The sequence below is a fragment of the Hippopotamus amphibius genome, chromosome 17 (genome assembly GCF_030028045.1).
Source record: "Hippopotamus amphibius kiboko isolate mHipAmp2 chromosome 17, mHipAmp2.hap2, whole genome shotgun sequence".
Classification (NCBI taxonomy): domain Eukaryota; kingdom Metazoa; phylum Chordata; class Mammalia; order Artiodactyla; family Hippopotamidae; genus Hippopotamus; species Hippopotamus amphibius.
Window position 1 is genome coordinate 26,738,855 of NC_080202.1, and position 23,664 is coordinate 26,762,518.

At 52.5% G+C, this 23,664-nt stretch overlaps 1 protein-coding gene across 12 annotated transcripts in view; it reads right to left on the reverse strand.

The window, feature by feature from the left end:
• MSI2 (musashi RNA binding protein 2) overlaps positions 1–23,664 on the reverse strand; it is a 389,990-nt gene that overhangs the window by 68,426 nt on the left and 297,900 nt on the right. For all 12 annotated transcript variants that reach the window (XM_057713788.1, XM_057713786.1, XM_057713796.1 and 9 more), the window contains one exon: positions 8,494–8,576. In XM_057713788.1, the coding sequence (XP_057569771.1) occupies positions 8,494–8,576 (83 nt within the window). The remainder of the gene's footprint in view (positions 1–8,493; positions 8,577–23,664) is intronic.

Sequence of the window (23,664 nt, forward strand, 5' to 3'; positions counted from 1 at the left end):
CATTCCCCACACGCCAGGCGTGGTCACCACATCCTCGTGTATGCGCGCGTGTGTCTGTGGCCCCGTGTATACATAGTAATGTAGAATACACATCATGACATACCCATGCAATGCACATAAAGCGCAGCACCTGGCACACAGACGTCCCCCGACAGTGCCCAGTGTCCTCAACACCCTCACTAACCCACTCCCCATTTCCTCTGTGAGGCCTGACTCACGCCACGGTAGAGTAGAAAAGGCAACTGAGGCTTCGAGGGAGGATGTGTCCAAGGTCACAAAGCCAGATAATGACACAGGCAGGATTCAATCCTAGGTCCCCCAATTCAAAACTCCTGTCCCCACCTCTCGGCCTCTGGCCAGCCCCTCCCTACCTCCCTCTATCCAGCCTTCAAGGCCCATTTGGAAGTTATTCCTTCCACAAGGCCATCCCTGATCCTAGTTCCAGAATTAATCTCCCCACCACTTCCAGAACTAATTTCATCCACTGTTTCCTCCGCTCAGTGTTTTATTAAAATCAGCGACGGTGAAGTGAAAGCAGTCATAAACCAATACTGTTAGCACCTCCTCTTCGGCAGGCAGGGCTGGGTGGGGACACAGATGAATTCAGGATGCCGCTCGCCCTCCGAGGGGCTCAGAGTCTGCGCGAGGAGTGGAGAGGAGCTGGTCCCTAACCCTGTCTCGAGCCACGTGCCAATGCCGACCGCAGCTTCCCATCCAGCCCAGATCCAAGGGGGTCCTTGTCCTGCAGCCTAGCCTAGAGGCTAAGGTTCCTGGTTGCATCTCCGCTCCATTGCCAGCCCGGAGCTGGGACCAGCTGCCTGACTCCTCTGTGCCTCAATTTTCTCATCTGTATAAAAGAGTAACAGTAGTGCCCGCCCCCCAGGGCTGCGGCGAGCTAAGAGATGAAACTAGCTAATGCTGTAAGTGCTTGCGCGGGATAAAGTTAGCCGGGTCACCACTGACTGTCCTCCACACGGAGCCTAAGTGTGGGCCTTTCAAGGTGATAAAGCCAGTTCACACCTGTGCTTCAAAACCGTAAATCCCAGAGCCGGGGAGCAGGAGGAGGGGAGAAAGTGGCTGCCACACCGCAGGCCGGGCCGGGACACCCCGCCTGCCGCCACCACTAACCTTCTCCCTGACCGCCTCCACCTGCTGGCCGCGCAGGCCCGCTTCCTGCTTTCACCAGCAAGGTGCGCCAAGGGAGCTTCCCAGGCTGCACGATTTGGGGAAAAAGCTGATGGTGGCGGCAGCAGCTGTGCTTTTTATTTCTGGGAACCTGCAAGGGCATTTCAAAGTGAAAAGAAACCTCAGCCTCCAGCAGGTGCCCCAATTCTGCCGTAAGCTGGGTGTTGACTCCAGCCTGTGGTGGGCTTTGCCAGAGACCCTGCCTGGGCCTTACTTCATTTCTCAATTCAAAAGAGAAGAAAATAAAAGAGCAGCTTGAGCATCAGCTCACACATCCCTGGAAAGTCGGGCAGAGCAGGTGAGTGCAGTCAAAGGAAGAACAGGCCCCAGAGAAGGGGAGCGGCCTCTTCTGGGAGTCTCCAGGGCCCCTCCCGCCCCTGCACCCCATGGCTGGTGTGTCGGGGAGGCGGGAACAGCGCACACAGAAAAGCCCAGAGGCCCCGGGCACTGAGATACTGAGAAGGATGCTCTGCTCTCCTCAGCCCCCCTGCAATGACCTCACCAGAGGACAGATGAGGGGTAAACGGCCAGAACTCAGGCAACGGGGAGGCCACCTCCCTGCAGACCAAATCACTTCTGCCTAAAGAGCAACCAACATTTACCACCCAACCACCGCAGCCCTCCCCGCTGCCTCCCCCCACCTCTCTCAACACAGAGATCCCTCTGGTTGCATGGACAGAGCTGGCACACAAATGGCTGATGCACAAACGGCATGTGCGGATGGGGGCGCACGCGTGCGCGATGGGGGGGGAGGGCAGGACCTCTCCCTCTCCCATGTAGACACGAGATTCATTTATTAAGTGCCTCTCTGGCATTTCCTTTTTTTTTTTTTTTTTGCCTTCATCCTGCTTGTTTAATATTGCATTTGACATTCTCATTTTATAAATGGTAACAGAAGCAGAATGAACGGCTAAAATTAGCTTACGAGCAAGAATGATGCCACAAATAGGACGGTGAACACAGACGGCTGGTTAATTCCACCCATACTCCCCGCCCCCCCACCCCTCATTTTGGGGCTGGTTTCCAACCAAGCTCTCGGTCCCCAGGCTGAGGAGGGGCAGCCAGAAGGAGACGACGTGTGCTGGGTCACTGGGGCACCCTGCCAGGGTCAGCGCCCACCCCAGCCTGGGTCCTCCGAGGACCACCGACCCAGCACCACAGCCCCGAGTCTCAGAAGCCAACGCAGGCCTCTCCTGCTCCCTCGTCCTCCCGCCCCCTCCCATCCAGAAGCCCCCGTGCTGGGGGTCAATCCCCCAAGTGTGCCCCTGCTGAAGGTGGCAGGCCTGAGATCCCACCAGGCTTTGACCTTAGAAGTGGGGTTTCTGCAGCCTCCTCAAAGGATGATTACGTGGAAACGTCCGAGGCAGCTTCCCCGGGACCTAGAAAATCCCATCTGTGGGGGCCCCTTCTGCTCGGCTCTGCAGGCCATGCGGTGTGCCTTCCCCTCTCCTGCAGGGCCACCCCCCCACCCCCGCCACTGGCCGAAGCGCCGAGAGCACCCACCCTCCCCCGCTCCTGCCCTTGGAAACGCAGGTCTCAGACGCGCCCAGGTCTGCACACCTGCGTCATACTGACTTGCAATCTGTGCAGGACCGCCTCACCTTACGATTACATCTTTGTTCAGTGTAACGATCCTAAGGACAGCAGCAGCAACGACGAGGATAAGGGCAGGAGGAAGACATCGCTGTGAGAGCTGTGGCCGGGCCAAGCCTTCACACGTCCCGACTGCAGCAGTCTCCACGGGAGGTGCCGCATTACCTGTCTCACAGAGAGAAGGGCCGAAGCACAGAAGCCAAGCAACCTTGCCCAATGAGCAGCGATGAGTGGCTGCACTGCGTGGCACGCAGCGGCGAGGGCTTCGTGGCACCACTGTCGGGAAGGCCTCTAGGACTGACAGCACCCCATTCGGAACGTTCCTTCAGCCCCCGCCTGCTCAGTGCTTGGAGCCCCCTAAGAATGAAGGCACTGCTACTTCCCACAGGCTGCTACCCCAAGCCCCAGCGTCTATCTGCAATGTCGTGTCCCCCCCACCGTCGTAAAATGCTGACTCGGCACGCGTGAACCTGGGTGACCACTTGGCTGAGAGCTTTTCCTTGGGCCCATTGAGATAAGCAGACTGCCTGCTCTGAGCTATATCAGTCTAGGCCAGGAGCTGAAAACCACGGCCTGCAGGCCAAATCCAGCTGCCACTTACTTTTGTAAATAAGGTTTTATTTCACACAGCCATGATCAACATTTACATGCCATTCGTGGCTGCTTTTTGCACTACCATGGCAGAGTTGAGCAGCGGTGACAGAGATGTAGAGCTTTCGAGGCTTAAAATATTTCCTATCTGCCCCTTTACAGAAAATTTATTGGTGCCTGGCTTTGGCCAAATGGAGGAAACTTGCAGTTACTAAGGAGGTTTTCAGGAAGGCTAATGCCTTCAAGGCTACCAGATTATACACCCAACAACAGCACAAGCCAAGACCTCCCAGGGCCGGGAACTGAACCAGGACTTCCTACGAGCTGCACACCTGCAGTCAACGTTCCGCTACCCAAGCCAGAGGGGCGGCCCCGACACTGAGAGCTTCCTCGGGAGGAGGTCTGCTCTCTGACCACACAGGGAGCGTGCGGCGGTGCTGAGAGTCACAGACTGGCCTGGTGATCCTGGGCCAGGCCGGCTCGGCCGGCTCCACGCTCCTCGGGCCTTAGGCCCCTCACTCCCAGGTTCCTTCCTTCTGACACTGGATGGATGATTTACGACCCAAACCCCTGCGTTACCTCATCAGCAGTGATCCCGCCAGTGCATTCAGACTTAATGTGTACACAAATCACTGCGGATTTGTCAGAGTACAGATTCTGATTCAGGCCGTCTGGGGTGGGGCCTGATACTCTGCCTTCCTAACAAGCTTGCCAACTGCTGAGCAACTTTCATAAACTGGGTCACCTTAAAGGAACAAGGAAAAGGACCTTTTAAAGGAATTCTACAGTAATCCTTATATAAAGCAAGTAAAACCTCGTCCTTATGTTTACCAAATCAATCCAGATTTTTCAAAGATGAGGTCTGTTTAAGGTGGCAGCAGGGCAGAGTGGGAAGAACCAGGGCTGGAGCCAGAATGAGGCAGGTTCAAATCCCTGCTCCGCCCTGAGAGCCATGGACCGTGGACATCCCTTCACGGCCCTGAGCTCTACTGTCCCCCTCTGTACGATGGTCACTACCGCGTGTGTGCAAGCTGCCGGCACGGCGCCTGGTGAACGCCGACGTCCTGCTGTGGATCAGGGGTGGGGAAGGGCTCTACCAGACGGGCCCCTGCCCGGGCCCTGTCTAACTGCACCCCGAGCTCTCACCCGCTGAGGCTGGCGTCTCCTCCCGGCTCCTCGGAGGAGGAGGCCCGGGGCAGGTCTCTGTCAATTCCCGCCTCCCTCCCTGCGGCGCCGGGAGGCCCTGGGAGGCTGTGCTGGCGACTCATCAGGCAAGTGTCCCCACTGCTTCAATCAGGGCCGCGGCGGGAGGGAGGTGTCATTATTGCACCTGCGCCGGCTCGCGGCCTGGCCGGGGAGCAGCCCCCTCCGGACGGTCACCAGGTGGCCCCGCGGGCGCCTCCGTGTGTCCGCTGTAAGGAGCCACGGCTGCGCTGCGCTCTGACTGTGCCAGGAGGGACAGGGCCGAGTCTCACAGGTTGGCCCCTGAGCTCGGGGGGTGGCCCGCTGCCCCCGTGCCCCGTGCTCACCTGCCTCCGGGGGGAAGGGGAGAGGCCTGAGGCCGACAGGGACCCCTTAGAAGCTTGGCCCTTCTTCCCAGCTGGGAATCTGGCCCCAAGTGAGCCCGTGTCCTTCATCCTTCTCTTAGGAGAACCTGGAACCACCCAGGCCACAGCACGGCACACCGGGAGGGGTGGTCAGTGCCCTTGGTCAGTGCTGAGGTGACCCTTCAGGTCCCTTTGAGCCTGGAGAAGGCGGAGAGCCTACTGGGTACAAATGTGAGCTCTGGGCCTTAGCTTTCTGGGCTTGAAGCCTGCTGCTGCCACTGCTGGCCTAGCGGCCCTGCGCAAGCGCTTGACCTCTCTCTCTGCCTCACCTTGCTCATCAGTCAAATGGGGTAACGATCAGGGGCTTCGCCAGGTGCGGGTCATAATCAAATGAGACGCGTAAAGCAAGCACTCAGCAGGGCACGGGGTGAGCTCTCAAACACACGGGCTGCTCGTGGGATCCAGTGGGGGTGCCAGGTGGGGCTCTCCGCCCATCCCCCTGCCGCCACCGCCACAGAGGTGACCTCCTTAAGGCCAGGCCTCTACGGGGAGGGGGGGCGGGGTTCCTGTGGTCCCAGCTTCCCTGCTCCTCTGCAGGCAGAAGCACGCGTGCCTGCTGCCGGCTGTCCCGGCTGTCAGAGCAGGGCCCTCATTTTAACCAATGTCCAGGAGATTCACCAACCAAATCAGACGGGAAATGGCTCTGGGAATGATGACGTGCCTCACTGTCACGTGGTCCTCACCTAATCCTTTACTCACCCCACCATTATTTATACAGGGCCTACCGACTGCCAGGCATGCGAGGATGGATCAAGGATCAGAAGAGCTGGATTCGAGTCCTATTTTCGTGACTCAGCGTCGGTGAGACCTCTCCTCTCTGTGAATATGAGAAAATGGCAGCTCCAGGGACTTTGTGGGGGTGGAGGCGGCTCCCGAAGCTCTATGTTTCTGCCCAATTCACAGAGAGATCGCAAGGCTTCCAGGAGATCTGTCTTTACAGTTTCGAAGCACAGTCCAGTTTACAAAACACTCCTACGTACATTCTCACAACCGCCCCTGTTTCTGCTTGGCAGTCTCTGAGTTCTCAGCGTCTTTCGGATCTCTCATTTGAATTCTGTCCATTGCACAGTTTAAATTCATTTCCTTTTCTTTGGGCCTCAGAAGTAGCAACCAGTATCACAGAATCCAAAGCAATTCAGGATTCGGGCTCCTGTACCGATGCGCTTTAAATTCCACCCTTCTTTGGAGGAGGGGAGCTTGCCGGAGAAGTCCTTTCATCGATGGTGATGTGTACCATGGTAAGAGATAATGTTTACCAAGCCTGACCCTGTGCTTTTGCTCGTGGTATCTCCTCCAGGCCCCAGCCACACCACGAGGTGGTCATCACAGGCCCTGTGACCAGCAGTGACCGGCTGCTGCCCTCTCCCAGCACCTCTAAGTTCCACTTTAGGGCTTGTACCTGGTGGGGCGGGGCTGGGCACCAGCAGTGATGCCTCCACAGGCTTCTGCGATCCTGACCACGCCTTCCCCCGAGCCATTCCTCTTGCCTACTTCCATTTCGGCTTCGTCTCTTCAAGAACAACTACCAGCCGCAGATTCAAAAGAAAACAGAAACCTCACACTCCGCACACAGTCACCCGCACCTGCCTGTCGGCCTCTACCTGGGTGGAAAAGAAGACTGGAGACAATGGCTGCAAACCTCTCTGGCTTCAGGCCAGCCCACAGGTCTGGGGCTTAAACTCTATCTTCTGATTGTCCCCCATGTCATCTGGGGATTCACCTCCCTACCTCTAAGCTCAAACAATCGTCTGCACAGTTCACCTGGCAGCCAGTAGTACCTCAAGACCTGTGCTCCTTCACTGTCTGGGTGGCCCTGGGGGGCATATCCCTCGGGCCTCCGTTTCCCCACAGGAACAGCGGGGAGAAGAAAGTCCCTTTCCACTTGTGTCTCAGGCTCGTTGCCAAGCCAGTCAACAGTGAAGGGCTGTACATATGCATTTGTGGCAGCCCAGCGAGGCCCCTTGCCAGTCTACACCGGGCCTTCCCGATGAACCGTTAAGTCCTGGCAGGACAGGACTGGAGGCTGCCAGCGCCCCGGGCTGCCCCCCCCGCTGCCCAGGCAGCCCTCAGTGGAGTCTGTCAATTGCTGGCCTGGCTAGGAGAGACAAGGCCTCCAGGCACTGGAAGCCCCCTGTCTCTCTAGTTTTAAAAACAGCACGTAGTGACCGACCCAAAGAGAGAAGTATCAGCTGGAGGTGGGGGGAGCCTAGGCGGGGACCTGGGTTATTTCTACACACTTATCTCCCCTGTACCATTGTAACGCCTCCAACCCACATGACGCAAAGAAGCAGTATTTTCATTTCAGATGCATATGATGGCTAGGAACAATACGAACAATATGATTTTAGTGCCCTGGGAAAAAATTAGCAAGTCAAATATTGAATCAGGCCTGTAGCATCACATGCTAAGCAGATTGCTTTGATCTTATCCACACTAAAAGCTCTATTATTGAATTTAAAGTCGGTGAACACACATCAGACCAATATACATTGTGTATCTGAATGCATGTTTCAGAAGCGAGGAATGTTTTGACGAAAGGAAGAAAATATCAAAGTTACAGCTGCCAGTGAACACAAACGTGCCCTCCCTCTCCTCTTGGGGCTGGAGGTTCTGCTGGCCAAGCAAAATGTTTTGGCTCTCGGGGACCTGCGGATGGCTCCAGAAACACCTGCTGAGTTCCCGCTTTGCTGGAACCAACAAGGAAGGCGGTTGTCACCCACCGACTCAATGTGAAGAAGGGAGTTTGAGACGGCGTCAGGCCAGCAGGCACCAGCTGCACAAGGTATGGCGCCCTCTGGTGGCCATTCCTCTGGGCGGCCTGCATGGCTCCCCAACCCCTTCCCCGTTGAGGGTGCCCAGCCAGGAAAAGGGACTTTAAAGGGCCCAATGGAGGCCAAAGCAGCTAAGCACGAGGGTATAACTATCTAGCTGATCAGAAGGGAAGAATACTAACTACCCAGCAGGGCCCAAAGAGAGAGGTAATTTGGGCGGTCAACTTCATATCTAAGACAGACCCCTCAAAAGCCAATCTACACAGCAAATGCACACCCTAAGCCAGGGGTCGGCAAATTACAACCCGCAGGTGAAATCTGCCCCCGCTGCCCCCCACCGCTTTTGCAGAGCCCAAGAGTTAGGAATGATTTTTTACCTTTTTAAATGGCAAGCCATCCATCAATAAAAATCTGTGACGTGAAAATTACATGAGATTTCAATTTCTGTGTCCCCAAACAAAGCTTTATTGAAACACAGCCCTGCTTATGCATGTATACCTTGCCTGTGGACGTTTTGTAGCTGGACAGTCAGAGGTATGGCCTGCAAAGCTGAAAATACATCCTATCTGGCCCTTCACAGGAAAAGCTTGTCAATTCCTGCCATTCACAGAGCTGAACTGTTAGTCTGGTCCCTGCGCTCAGCCTGCCCACCTGCTGGCATGACCAGGCTGCAGCAGTCTGCAGGACAAGGGGTGTACGTGGGGGAAGGGAGGCACCACATTTCAGCGCAACCCCTACCAACTTACCATTTTATTATTGATTTCATGGAAATGAATCTCACAGACTTTCTCCACAACGTCTTCACTCTCAAAAGTGACAAAGCCAAACCCTAAAGGAAAAAGGAGGGGAAAAAGACAGAGAGGAGAGGTGAGTTCAGTTCCCTTTGGCCCGCACATCTTTCTCTGAGGTCCTGCGGTGGTGACAGGCTCCTGGGATGAGGGCTGGGGGTGGGTCCCTGGGAAAAGCCTCCAGCTTGAGGAAACAATTTCAAATTTGTACGGAGCACCCTTCCAACAGTGAGGAGAAGTTAATGATTTCACCCCCATGCGGCGGGCACACATGTGGTTTACATTCGCCCCGAAGCAAACAAGATATTTACTTGTCTGTTATTTACAAGGGTCAGAGCCCGCGGCTCGTGGCGGGAGGCAGGCGCGTGGGGGACGACCACGGCGCATCCCTGCGGGGCCACACTTGCCCTTTCCGCGACTGAATGGCTGGTCCTCGGGTCGGCCTCCAGACGGAGGCAGTTATTTGTCCTTTTCTTCCTGAATTACTTCCTCTAATACCTCATCAGGACATCCTGAGGCCTGGAAGAAGCTATTAAAAGTTCCAGGCCTCTGTTCTGCGTAGGCATCCTTTTTCTACTGCTGCTTCAAAAGCGCTGTGGATTTCGGGCAGTTTAAGACTGTTTGATGCCTGCTGTCAGCCCGTCCGCTATCCACTGTATTTACTTGGCTGGAGACTGGCTTTGCTAGACAAGCTGTGCTGAAGAATTCTGGCAGGAGACTGCTGCTCAGCATCCTGAGTGCGTCTCGCTACCCTCCTGCCCCGCGCTTTCTTCTCCTCCCGCCCCCGACAGGGTTCCAGCACGCTGCCCCATCTGTGACCCGACTCAGTAAGCACCGCTTTGACACACAGACCCACTCACAGGGATGGCACCCCGCCTCGGATGAAACACAGCTGCGGTGAACACACGCAGAAGTGCAGACACCCTGATGGGGAGGCAGCAGACCTGGGTTCCAGTTCTGACTGTGCGTCAAACTTATGTGTCACCCTGGGAAGCCCCTTCCCCGTGCCCCGCCCCCCCACCCCCCTCCAAGCCTCAAGGTTTGCACTGCAAATTAAGGTAGTGAAACTGGACTCTGGGTCCCCCTTTCAGGTCACAACCCAAATCTCTGCTATGGACTGAATATTTGTGTTCCCCCAAATTGAAATCCTACCCCGGGGCTTCCCTGGTGGTGCAGTAGCTAAGAATCTGCCTACCAATGCAGGAGACACGGGTTGGATCCCTGGTCTGGGAAGATCCCACATGCCTCAGAGCAACTAGGCCTGTGCACCACAACTACTGAGCCTGCGCTCTAGAGCCCGTGAGCCACAACTATTGAGCCCAGGTGCCACAACTACTGAAGCCTATGCACCTAGAGCCTGTGCTCCACAACAAGAGAAGCCACCACAATAAGCGCACGCACCACAATGAAGAGTAGCCCCTGCTCACCACAACTAGAGAAAGCCTGCAGACAGCAACAAAGACCCAACGCAGCCAATCAATCAATTAATAAATGAATAAAATTAAAAAACAAAGAAATTCTACCCCAATGTGATGGTGTCAGGAGGTGGGGCCTTTAAGGGACATTTAGGTCGTGAGGGTGGAGGCCTCATGAATGGGATTGGTGCCCTCATATAAGACACAAGACAGCCTGCGTTCTCTGTCTCTCTGCCATGGGAGGATACAATGAAAATACACCCGTCTGTAAACCAGGAAGAGGGCCTTCCTGACCGTGCTGGCACTCTGATCTTGGACTTCAAGCCTCCAGAACTGCGAGAAATAAATTTCTGTTGTTTGTAAGCCTCCCAGTCTATGGTATACTTTGTAGTAGCAGCTCCAACTGACCAAGATACTACCCTCCCCAAAGACATGAGCCTGACCGAACACAAGTCTGGGCACACCAACCAGGAACACAAAAATCAGAACAGCGGTTTTTGTATTATGAAAATTAGTGCTTCCCATCAATGAGTAGAGATACAGATGCTCCCTTTTCTTTTAAAAAAAAATTATTTAATTATTCATTTATTTGGTTGCACTAAGGGTTTCCATGCCACAACTGAGGAGCCCGAGTGCTGCAACGAAGGACCCTGTGAGCCACAGCTAAGGAGCCTGCCTGCTGCAACTAAGGAGCCCACGTGCCACAACTAAGACCCAGCTGCTCCCTTTTTAAGCTTCTGTGTCTACTCTGGGCCCCAGAAATTCCAGGTGGGGAGAGAATCTCTTAAGACCCTCTTTCCTCTGACCTCCAACTCTACCACCACCACCTTTCAAGGAACAGCAGAGAACAGAGAGCTGAGGGCACTGCACACCGACATCACAGCTCCTGCAGGATCTAGAAGATTCCTCGGGAAAGGAACGAAAAAGGCCACTCCCTTCTCTCAAACGATTCCCAGTAAAACTGGGCTTGGACGGCCACAGATTGGCAATCATGATCTTTATGATGATACGTAATTTTTCACCACTTACCAAATACTAGGTTGGTGTTCTCAGCCTACACAGCCCAGCCCAGCCCACTACAGACACACAAGGCTGGAGGCCAGAGCTGCTGTGAGGGGCACACAAGCGTTTGCTGAATAGGGTCAAAGCTGCCAAGTTTCTCCCAGGCTCATCCTGGAGAAGCTGGGTCTTTGGACACAGTGATATTTTGCTTAAAATGAGCCCCAACAGGAAACGGTTCACCAGGTTTATACACCCCCTCTACACCAGGTCCCCGCAGAGAGACCTACAACGCCCACCTTCTCTTTGGCCCTTGGTCCTGTGTGCTATGTGCAGAGTTGGACAGGACCACACCCAGAGGCAAGTCTCTGAGCGATTTCTCTTTGGGCTTTGCTGGGCTGACTCCCCAAGCCCCCCTTCTAAGGGGCCTGAAAACCATCGGTTAAACTCTCACCCAGGCAGGGACCCCTGCAGCACGCAGAGGGGGCCTGGCATTGTTTTGGTGAATCCCCCTGCTGGCTACCCTTCTAGAGCCCAGATCCTAGAAGAAGGGATTAAGATGCAGTGCCTTCAAAAGGTCCTCACGGAGGGCGAGGCGGCATGGAACGGGACACAGGCATCTGCTGGCACTGGCTTCAAGGACCACGGCCGGGCTGGGGCCTCATTCACCCCGGGTCCCCAGGATGCACAGAGCCCCTAGCACACGGCGGCTGGTGGCTGAGAACAACAGGATGAGCCATTTCTGCTCCTCTGGGGTCTGAGCATCTTGCTAACCTGTGTCACTGCCTCCCCTCAAGACTGGTTTGGCCCTTCTTTGGGCATAAACTGCCTCCCACCTGAGCCAGGCATCACAGAGGACACAGAGATCAATAAGGCAGCGTTCTTCTCAAGCAATTCACTCTCTAAAAGGCACAGGTCAGAGGGCCCCACTCAAGAGGAGCATCTCTCCTGTGCAGATCTCACCTCTCCCTCGCAACCCTCACATCTACCCTGTAGGTCACTCAGGGTCGCCTTTGTCTCTGAAGTCATCCCTCTGGCCTAAACTCAGACCAAGGTAACATGCAAACCCCTAAATGAGCCAGGATGGGCCAGTTCTTAGGTAGGGAGAACTCCATTGCTAATTAGGGTGAGTGTAACGGGTTGAACAGTGGTCCCCAAAAGTTGTGTCTACGTCTTAACCCCTGGAACCTATGAATGTGACACTATCAAGGAAATAAGGTTTTTGCAAATGTAATTAAATTCAGAATCTCAAGAGGAGATCACTGTGGATTTAGGGCAGGTCCACCATCCAATGGCAGGTGTTCTTAAAAGAGAGAGGAGAGGTAGAGGTGAGACACAGAGGGGAGACGTCTGCATGAAGACGGAGGCAGAGATTGGAGTGATGTAGTAGCCACAAGCCAAGGAATGCCTGGAGCCCCCAACAGCTGGGAGAAGAAAGACTGTCCCCTAGAACCTGCAGAGGGAGCTGCTGACACCTTGATTTCGGACTTCTGGTCTCCAGAATTGTGAGTCAATAAATTTGTGTTGCATTAAGCCATGCGGCTGGTGGAATCTGTTAGGCGGCCACCGTAAACTAAGACAGCAAGGGTGCACATCCTGGCAGCCCCCACACAGCTGGGTGGCTCCCGCAAAATCACTCCAGTCAGACCAAGCAGACGCTTTGGATGGAAGGCAGGAGAGTGTGGATGCGCGAGACAAACCCATCTGTGCTACCGAGAAAGCGCGTGTGTCCGTGCCAGTCAAGGGCACCCCTCCAGGAGCCGGAGGGCGGTGGTTTAATGTCACCCAGCGGCTGAGCAGGTACTTGACGTGCAATAGCGCCCAGCTAAGTCTAATCACTTGGAAGCCATGGGTTGAGTTCCCTGCCAAGGAAGCTACTTTTCTGCTACAACCCACTCCTTCCTGGTCCGCTGTGCGGTAACTATCTGAACTCCAGGCCCAACACCACTCAGGACTCACTGTCGCCCCAATTTCCCGTTCCGTGCCACTGCTCAGAGCAGGGAAGAGGTGCAGCGGAGCTGGGAGACAGGAATTAAAAGGCAGCCTGTTGCACCCGGAAGGGAGGGGGCAGGGCTCACGGCATCATTTCAGATCCTGACTCCCCGCTGGTCCTTCCCCTAATCCCGCGGAACCTGAAATTCGACTATCACAAAAATGATTTTCCTGATCAAAGGAGAGAGGCTGGATCTGAAGCCTACGTACCATGGGTGCATCACAATTCAGCGATGTCAGGACTCGTTTGCAGTATTTTAAAGATCTATATTGTCTCAGCAGCCCTGTCTGTTTGGCCCGAATAGAGAAAACAAACTTGATTATGTCTAAAATATTTATTTATTCCATTTGGAGAAAGCAAAGAAGCGATGAAACAATTATCAATAAATGCTATTCCTGAACGTATAATCATTTTTATCTCACAGACACATTACCATTTACCATGAATTAGCAACTCAATGGCGAACGACCCCCCCAAAATAAATTAAATTGAGGCGCGAAGGGCAGACAAGGAAGTCAGAAATCTGGAGGGATGCGGTAGTGGGTGAGAAAAATCGTTTTTTGGCATCAAAGTCTTTCTCATTTTTGAAATTAATTTTTTATCAGGTAAAATATACATAACATGAAGTTTACCACTTTAACCATTTTTAAGTGTACAGATCAGTGGTATTAAGTTCCTTCGTGATGTTGTGCAACCATCACCACTATCCTTCTCCAGAACTCTTCACCATCCCAGACCGGAACTCTGTACCCTGTCAGCAATAACTTTCCCTTCCTCCCTCTCTCAGCCCCCAGGAACCTCTCTCCTACTTTCTGTCTCTATGAATTTGCCTCTTCTAGGTACTCTGTGTACTTGAATCATACAGTATTTGTCCTTTCGGGTCTGGTTTATTTCACTTTGCGTAATGTTTTCAGGGCATCACAGTCTTTTGAACAATCTCCCAACTATACAGATTCTACCTGAGACTCAGGAAGGTTGAGTCTTCCTGAGAAGGAACGGGAAGGACTGATTATTTCCCTCTCATTTTTTCCAAAAGAGAGCCTTGCAGAGAATCAGAAATGGCGTCTCATGAAAGCCCATCAAACGGATGCACAGCAGCCAGGTGGAAGAAACACACAATTGTCCTTGCTCAAAAGCAAGGATCAGGTAATGAGCTGTGTGCCTCAGGAGAGTGCCTTCACCTCTCTGGGCCTCAAAGAGGCAGGCAGAACCGGGTAGGGGTGCATGGGGGGGTCCTACTCTGGTCCCCACCAAGGCAAGGACTTTGATGCACGGTGTCTACGGGGGCGCACGCTCCAGCAGGGCCCTTTGGGGTGCCCCTGTGAACACCCCTGCTCAGTGTCTCAACTCCCTTGGTCCTAAGGAGATGCTACCCCAGAGCCAGAATACACCTCCCTACACATTTGAAGTCACAGGCCGCCATGCAGCACGGAGAGGAGCCCCAGGGATGGAAAACGGGGGTGGGGGAGGGGGGCTGCCAAAGGGCCAAAACTTGGGGGACAACAGGCTAGTTCAGAAAAGAAACCCTCTCTACTTGTCATCAGCAAAACGTCACCTGCCTGGCCTCTCACAAAGTCCCCACCTTAACTGCACCTGCACTTCTGAGGGGCCCCAGGAGTCGGCAGAACTGGGACAAAGGAGGGGGTGGGAAGGTTGACCCCCAACAAAAAGGGATGTAAAAACGGACATAAACAGGGCAGCAGTTGACAGGGAGCATTTAAAAATGAAATTCTACAGCCTTCCCCTGAATGAAGCTATTACTGGAAACTAACAACTAAGCTCTATCTAAGAGATAAGCATGGAACAGTCAAACCTTTCTTCCCTCTTTTATTCAAGTGAACAAAACTGAATATTCATCTGAATAACACAAAGCTATAAAAAAACCACACACACACACACACACAAGAAAAGAACAGAAGTCTGAAAACAAGATACCTCAAAATTGAAATGACCTGCTCCAAAGGCAGTCACTGAGGAACATCCAACAGTTAACTTACAGAGAATTCTTTTTTAGGTCAGGGAGGGAAAGAGGGGAACAGCCTCCTCCTAGCCTCAAATATAATTTTCTTCTCTTATCATATAGGTCAATGAACACTAACAGGCAATCGCGCAGCGCCTAATGCATCTTCAGTGAAAATCAATGCAAGTCAGAAGTTAACACACTTGGTTAATGGGGAAAAAAAATGACAGAGAAAAAAACCCAGACTGTCAGATTTATTCCGAGTATCCCATGAGGAATTTAAGGTATGTGTACGCAAGCGTATTTGTAACCCACGCAACCTCCCTCTCCTGGCAAAACCCCAGTGTTGGGGGAAGCAGCAGTACTCCTGGGCTGCTTCCAGTGTAAATGCGAATCCCTTGGGTCTGGGCGGGGAGTGCTTTCTGGTTTCAAAATGCTTCCCCTACATCATCCTCCCTGGTCCCCAAGGCAACCCTGAGAGAGGCAGGGCAGGCTCCTCCGTCGTCATTTCGCTCCACAGCTCGGCACAGCTGATCGCCTCGTCCGTGCATGCGTGTGGCCACGAAGCCAGAGCAGGGGTAGAACCAGGAGTCATATTTGGCTCCCTTCACGACCCCGCCCCTGCTTTTCTGGAGGAGGTCATCAGGGCCTTCCCTGGATCAGTAAGTGTTCAAAGGCCCTACGGTCCTGGGAAGGGGAGACCTGGGCCATGAGCATCGCGGTCTGCGGGCTTCAGCGAGGAGTCAGCCCCCAGTAGCTGTGTCTCTGTTAGTGACACTTCACCTTGGGTAGCCCCCCATCCCCAACCGAGAACGTTTCTGGGCCCCTCCATGGGCTACAGCAGGTCTGGCAAATCGGTTTCATCTCCCCGGAAGGGTTTTCCTGGAACCCTGGATGGGGTTTGAAGGCCCCCCACCACATGGCAGGATGGGGTGGTTTCACATGTCCCTGGGTTTGTCCTAAAAAAAAAAGTGTGACTCAGAAGATTGATTTGTTTCAAGAAAAAAAAACAAGCTGCCTTTCCAAAAGAAAGGACATGTTTCCAATGACAGACTGCCACTATGGGATACTCCCTGCATGTTACCTGGACATCAGTGAAGTCCAGTCTGAGCTGCCATTACTTTCCTGAGCATCTTCAGACGTTAGGTATTGGGCAGGAGGGGTGACAGTCCTGGCTGCGTCTGCTCTCACACCTAAACGCTAACGTGGATTTTGGTCCGATAAGCATGTCATTTCCCACCAAGCCAGGGATGGGATCCTTCAGTCATATCCACTGTCTGGTATCCTGAAGGTGGTTATTTATTATCAGTCCACATTCGAATACTAATTATAAAAAGAGAAAGCTTACGACATATATTGAGCAGCCTTCTTTAACTCAGTCTTCACACCCGACCCCCACGGAGTAGGGGTGCTTGTCCCCACTTTACAGACTGAAGAACTGAGGCCCGGGCACCAGGGAAGTGGGGGAACCTATGTTCGTTCCACCCAGCCCCTTTCCTCCTACGCAGGTGGGTAACTCTGAACCCAGTTTCTGCTGGATTCTCAGTGTGTCCCACAACCTGGCTCTGGAGCTCCACCCCATCACATTGCTCTGTGAGATCCTCTATAAACTGGGCAACAGCCCCTCAGCCTAACAGCCCAACAGGACGGCCAGCAGAGTGTGGGAGAGATGTGCTGTCTGGTCCAGCTGAGCGTTTGCTCCCCTGGTGTAACTGAGCCCTTCTACATAAAGGCAGCTCAGGGGACACCCAGGGTTCTCACAGTGACACCACAAAGATGAATTTTATAAAGAAAACCAGCTAGAGCATCACCTAAGCTAGTCTAGCCAAGGATGGACACACGGTAGGGACTCATCTGAATGTTTCCAGACCCCAACCACGGAGCTGCTGGAAATGCAGCTGGGTCATCAAGCAAGATGCTAGCAGACACCTCTTGCGGCAAACTGGCTCTCTAATGAGTCAGCCGCCCTGGAGGGATAAACACAGAAGACTCACGCCCCTGGCCTTATTAAGAACAAAGAACACGGGCAGGCACGCTGACCCGAGATGGACACAGGACGCAGCCTCAGGGCTGCCCAGAACAAAGGCACACGGGACAGGAGGCCAACAGAGGCAGACGCTTGCTGCCACCCTCCCTCGTGGCCAGAAAACAAGCCTGTGATGGATTGGATGGTGTGCAGACATCCTTCTTAGCATGGCCCTCTCTCCTCCCCATACCCTTCTTCCTCCCTGACCTGGAGCCAACACGCGAGCCCTTTGGGGGGGGGGGTGCTTTCTGACCCAGCCGTTTCTCCCTGCCGTGTCCCCTTCAGGGTGGCACTGCAGCCCTTCTGCTGTGGCATCACTCATGCACCTGCTTCCTCGTTTACAGCAGTAGTTTGGCAGCTGGTTGCTGTAAACGATAATAAAATGCCTTTCCAAAAAATGAAGGAATGTGACCAGACACGCCAGACATCATGATATTAAAGCCGTGTCAATTAATTTCTCCCCCCCGCTTGATAAACGAGCCCCATTCCATCTCTTAATAATGAGAAGAGAAACAAGAAACGTTGACACTCGGTTTAATTTATTTTCTCAACTTGCCTGGTCATATTTCTTTCTGCCTTGCAGAGCTGGCTGGGGCTGTGGGGAATTACAAGTGGCTGGCGCGCAGGCAGAGCCTGGGTTGGTGCGAATCGACACGGGCCTCTCTATCCGCACACAGTGCTTCATGAGGAGCCGAAGGGACTCGGCGAGCCAGCTTGCACCTGCGCCTCTCCAGCCACCTTCGGGGGCTGCGGGAGTGGGGGCGGGGTGGGGTGCAATCTCAGGTGTGGGGGGAATCGGATGACAGAAATGGCATGCCCAGACTCCAACCCAGTGCCGAGGAACTGCTGGAGACTGAATTCCCTAAATTAATATTAAGCTAGGTTGGCGGCATTTGCCAGAGGGGAGCCAATTTCTCAACTGGAAAGGTGCTTTTCTTTCCCTTTCAGCCCAAGGATGCTCCAGCCAACACCTGACCTTGACATGTGAGCATCAACCTTCTAAAGGTCAGATGCCAACTGTGAACCAGCAAGTGTTTCATTAAGGCTTCCGTTACAAGTAGGTTTTTCATACAACTGTCATAAGCTCCGGATCATTTATGGAGGCCCCTAGGCCATAAACCAAGTTGGGGGTAAAAGTGAAGCGTGCTTCTAAACCAGCGTTTCTCGGTGTGGTCCTCTGGCAGAGTCTTCTGATGGGTGAGGGGCTGGTTAGACACGCAGATCCCCAAGCTCTGCCTGCCTCCTGACGGGGGCGCTGTGGGCGCGGCCCAGGAATCTGCATTTCAACTGGCTCTCTGGTGATACTGATGCCTACCCAAGTCGGATTCCGCTTTATGTTTTAGGAAACATAAAGGCAATTCAGGACGAGCCAAGTGGACACCATCTGGTAGAAAAGATCCCGAGCTTTCCACAGGAAAGAGAATCTCCAGGCCCCCCTTTCACACGAAGGGGTAGACTGAAACTGTTCTAAAAAGCTTCTGATATCTCTTTCATAGAGAGATGGACCCTGCAGCCCTAGGGGCAGCTCTCATCCAAGGCAGGGGGAGAACAGGGGCAAAAACGAAGCGCCTCTCTCCCAGACTCAGGGAAGGACTGAAAGCCAGTTCATACTAAAGTGTAAATGACTGATCTTGCTTCTACTCCCAGAGGTCTTGGTGATGTACGCAAACCAAATCCTTATGTGAAGGCAATTAAGCTCTACTTCAGAATTCCAAACAGGCATTCAGAGGGTGGGAGATTTTTTTTTTTTACTGATGAGGGGCACCTCCCTGAGTCTGTGAAATTATATGAGTGCAGAGAGAGCTTTACAATGGGTGGTGTGTGTCTAAAAAAACTACCCAGGAAGGAAGAGAGGGAGGTTAAAAGGAAAAGAAAGGGAGAAGAAGGGAGGGAAGCCAGGAGGGAGGGAGAGAGATTCAGAGGCAGGTGGGGCGGAGGAAGAGAGAGAGAGAGAGAGAGAGAGACCAACCACCCCCAAACCATTTTTCTAGGAGAGAAATCTGCCATGAATACTGATAGCGTGATTTGAAAGTGCCTGCGGCGTGCAGCAAAAGGGCGCCTCATCCCAGACTCTTGTTAACCGAGGGGGAAAAAGCACCTGTGATCTGGGCCAGACAACCCCAACCTCATTTCATTCCGCGCGCACTCCACAGCAGTGATTCTGTGAATGACACTTGTCAGGGCAGCGGATTAGTTCGCAAACCTATTTTTTGTGCGTGGTGTTCCATCTTGGTCGGGAAAATAGTCAGTTCTTGGCAAGAGAGACACATATTACTGCTGTTACGTGCCAATATAAACTCTGGGACGCAGTGGTAAATTCGCCAAATTAAATCGCTAGACAACTGGCTGGGATCAGGACCCCGGCGGAAGGTGGCAGGACGGCCGCGTGCGCCCAGTGTGGGGTGGAGGAGGCCGAGGTCGAGTGCGCAGCTGGAGCAAGGGCAAGAGGGCGCGCTGCCTCGGGGCTGCTCTGGAAACCACAGGGCCTGGGGGGGGGCCTTGGCGGGCTCCACCGGCAGAAGGGCGTCCTTCAAGGCTTCTAAGCCCCGCGGCTTTCTGAGCTCAGGGGAGATGGGGCCCCTGAGGGAGGCTCTTCCCCACCAGGGCGGGCATCTGGGTTAGGACTCCCAGGCTCTGCCCCAGAGTGGGGTTCAAATCCGTGAGCGTTTCTGACGCTCAGCCTCCAGCCCCATCCACACAAGCGAGCCTCCTGGAAGGTCAGAATGGAGTTTCAATCCACTTTAATGCCCCTGCTGAGCTGGGGTGGAAACGGGCTTAGACTTGGAGCCAGGTAGATCTGGGCTCAAATCCTGGCTCCAGCAATGACTGGCTATGTCACTCTGACCCTCAGTATCCTCCTCTGTGAGACAGAAATTCAAAAAATCCACCTCACCAGCCTGGGGACTTGCTTGAAAACACCTGTGAGGGGTTAGCTACCCTCTCCCACAATCAAGACACTTTTTATGGCTTCTCCCCACCCCAACCTCTGTCTCCACACATACTCACCTTTGCCCTTTGCTGTGAACCTCACTTACTGAAATTCATCTGACACGTGTGTCAAAGAGATGTTCACGGTGCTTTGCCATCACGGTGGGAACAGGATTCAAGACGGAGAGTTACAGCAAGTCACACGGTCAAATTTCCATGCAAACTTGTTACTTAAAAAGACCCTAGGGACTTCCTAGGTGGCGCAGTGGATAAGAACTTGCCTGCCAATGCAGGGCACATGGGTTCGAGCCCTGATCTGGGAAGATTCCCACATGCTGCGGAGCAACTAAAGCCCGTGCACCACAACTATTGAGCCCGTGTGCGGCAACTACTGAAGCCCACGTGCCTAAGAGCCCATGCTCCGCAACAAGAGAAGCCACTGCAATGAGGAGCCCGTGCACCGCAATGAAGAGTAGCCCCTGCTGACCGCAACTAGAGAAAAGCCTGTGTGCAGCAACAAAGACCCAACACAGCCAATAAACAAATAAAATAAATAAATAAATAATTAAAAAAAAAAAGACCCTACATCACTTTAGGTTAAAAAAAAAAAGGGACTGATTTTTGAGTGGCAGGCCCTTGTGCTGGCTAAGCACGGCCTTCACCCTGATCACCGGTGCGCCACCAGCAGCCTGTGTCCGCTCCAGGGCCAGGAAGGAGCCTGTACACTGGCTGTTCTGGAGGGGGTGCCCTGGTATCCTCGAGGAGGGAACACGGAGACAGAAACAAAAGGGGAGGGGACGTCAACAGGGACAATAAAACCTCCGCTGCAAGGAAGGGGCAGAGGCAGCCCTGCACCCCTTTCATCCCAGGATGGAGAGAGGACCCCTCGGAGATGCCCAGCCTTGATCGCAAGATGCCACGGCTTCCCTCTAACAAGTTCTCGAGGAATGGCTACTGGCCTCAGAGAAAGTGCCAAAACTCCATCAAAAAACCATGACTTGGAAGCAGGTTCTCAGAGCCACCGCAAATTATATGACTTTTATGATGAGGTATGGTTTCAGAGTACTCCCAACTGACAGAGTCCTGGCTGGACGCCCGCCAGGCCTGCCACCCGCTCCGTGCCCCCTGCAGAGGGGTCATTTCGGTCCGCATCCCCAGGACTCCAGCCGGCCGGGCTGCCAGTAAGCCTGCCTGGAGTCTGGGGGCAGGTGGCTGCACACTGAGGTGCTTCTGCACGAGACACACACACGTACCCACCGTGGGCTGGGGGCTGGCCTCTTTTTCTGGCTGTAAAGCAACTGCTCTTAACATCTGGAGGCCAGATCTCTCCAAGAAGCTGAGACCAGCAGCCCAGGCAGCCTGGTAGGGGTGGCAGGTCTGCTAGGAGCCAGCGCAAGACAGCTCTCCGGCTCCCCAGACAACCACCCGGGTGGGGAGAGGGAGGAGGAGAGGGGAGAGGTAGTAGTGGGGGCAACACAGGCACCTGGAACCTACTGGAAATGCAGAGTCCCAGGCCCCACCCTGGCCTTCTTGAATCCAAATCTGCATTTTAAACAAATCCCCCAGGTGATTTTTATGCAAATTAAAATTTAAGAATCACTGATCTGGAACACTGATTCTCAACAGTGATTCTTACATCAGAATCACTTAGGAAAAATTTTTAACAAAACCGATGTCCGGGCCCCATTTTCAGAATTGAGTTAGGTCTGGGGTAGTACCCCAGCATCTGTACTTTTTAAAATCTCCCCAGGCGATTCGGATGTACAGTTAGATTTAAGAAACACTGAGAAAAGGAAAAAAGCTTAACGCCTAATTTTTATTTTTCATCTAAAAATAATTTTGGCTTCACTAATATTTAATATATGGAGAGAATGGGCCTAGTGCCCTCATACATCCAGATGTCAGAGAGACATTGTCTTGGATGGTATTTCACAGACTCCTGGAGGGAAAGAGGAAATGCCACAATGGGGGTGAGGTCAGAGTGGCACCTCATTCACGCACCTGCTGCAAGCGTAGCTGGTACCCAGTGCTGTTCAGGTGTGACCAGGATGTATATACGGATGCATAGATTACATGACCTGGCTTTAAGTAAAGGAACCCTCGCAAAATGGGCAAAGAAAAACCCAGACTGGAGATAATGCTAATGATATAAGCCTTGTCACTACCAGAAAACGGCGAGCTGACCTTTCTCTGCCACTTAGCAAGACTCCTCACCAGCCACTTCCTGCCCCCAAAATGTGTTCTGATCAGATGGGACAGCAGAAGCCAAGTGAGTGAGAAAGAACCCGCTTTTCAACAGAAGCCTGTGCTTTAGAGAAAGTGCTTGGAAAACAAATGTTTGGAAAATATTTTTGTTGTGCTGTGATTTTGTTGCTAAAAATGATATGACTGGGTTATGTACAAAAGCTCTCGTATCCACATACTTTTAAAACTCGGAAACAGAACTGTAAGACTTTTTTTTTTTTAATGAACATTTCAGTGGATTTTGAACCCATTTGTTAAAAATATAAAAATGCAACACTTGATTAGTTCGCATGAAAAACTGATTGACACCAGGGAAGATGGAAATTTACAAGCTGAATTTCAACAAAATCCTTTGCATAATTGGAGGATGGGATTGAAAAATTAGTATCATGATTCAGTCAGCACAGCAAATGTGTTTCTTCCACTGAGATCTGTATATCTCGAGGTGTATTTTTCAGTTATGACAGGCATTAAAACCAAGTACCAAAATAATAAGCTAAACTCAGAATCCAACCTTTAGGGCTGAATCACAAAGTGCTATTAAATCAAGAATTTTTTAAAAAGCATATTCAATCATATTTCTCTCACTAAAAATTTTATAATTAATAAATAAAATTCTAAATGTGGCTTATTTCAAATGTATCCCATCCTATTATATTCCTATTTATACAGGTTTTATAATATACATGATATATTAGCAAAGTAGTACATGTATACATTGAAAATTAAATAAGACATATTGGGAGTTGGCATGTTAATTTTTTTCTGCACAAAAATTTTGAAGACTCCTGCTCGAGAAGGAGAAGGTGGGGCTGTATGTCCCGAACACTGGTTCTGAAGTCATCCCTTAGCTACAGAGACTACTAAAGCCAGAGGATAGGGTGGGAAAAGGTACCTTCAATGTGTGTCAGTTGGTGTGGACCCCTCCCGACCCCCAAGGAGGGGCCTGCAGGTGGGATATTCATGGGACTCAAGAACCTGCTAGGGACTTCCCTGGTGGTGCAGCGGTTGGGAGTCTGCCTGCCAATGCAGGGGACACAGGTTCAAGCCCTGGTCCGGAAAGAACCCACATGCCACGGAGCAACTAAGCCACAACTACTGAGCCTGTGCTCTAAAGCCTGCGAGCCACAACCAATGAGCCCGCGGGCCTAGAGCCCATGCTCTGCAACAAGAGAAGGCACCACAATGAGAAGCCTGTGCACTGCAACTTAGACCCCGCTCGCCGCAACCTGAGAAACTCTGCGCTCAGCAACAAAGACCCAATGCAGCCAAAAATAAAAAAAAAAGAAGAGAACCTGCTAATTCCAGGATCTCCTGGGTCCTCCTGGCTCAGCGCACAGAATGCTTAGAAGGCATTTGGGGGGTTCACCCTTCAAACTGAGACCCCCTCCCCCTATACATTAGTGGCAGCAATACCTGAACTCTTCTCAATAAATTTTTCATAGCATCATATCTTCATTAAAATTTTATTCTATTAGCATTCTGAATCCAAACCACTAAGTACATAATTGCTAAAACATGTGTTAAGCGACGACTTCGGAAATGCCGGTTTTATCATATTGTT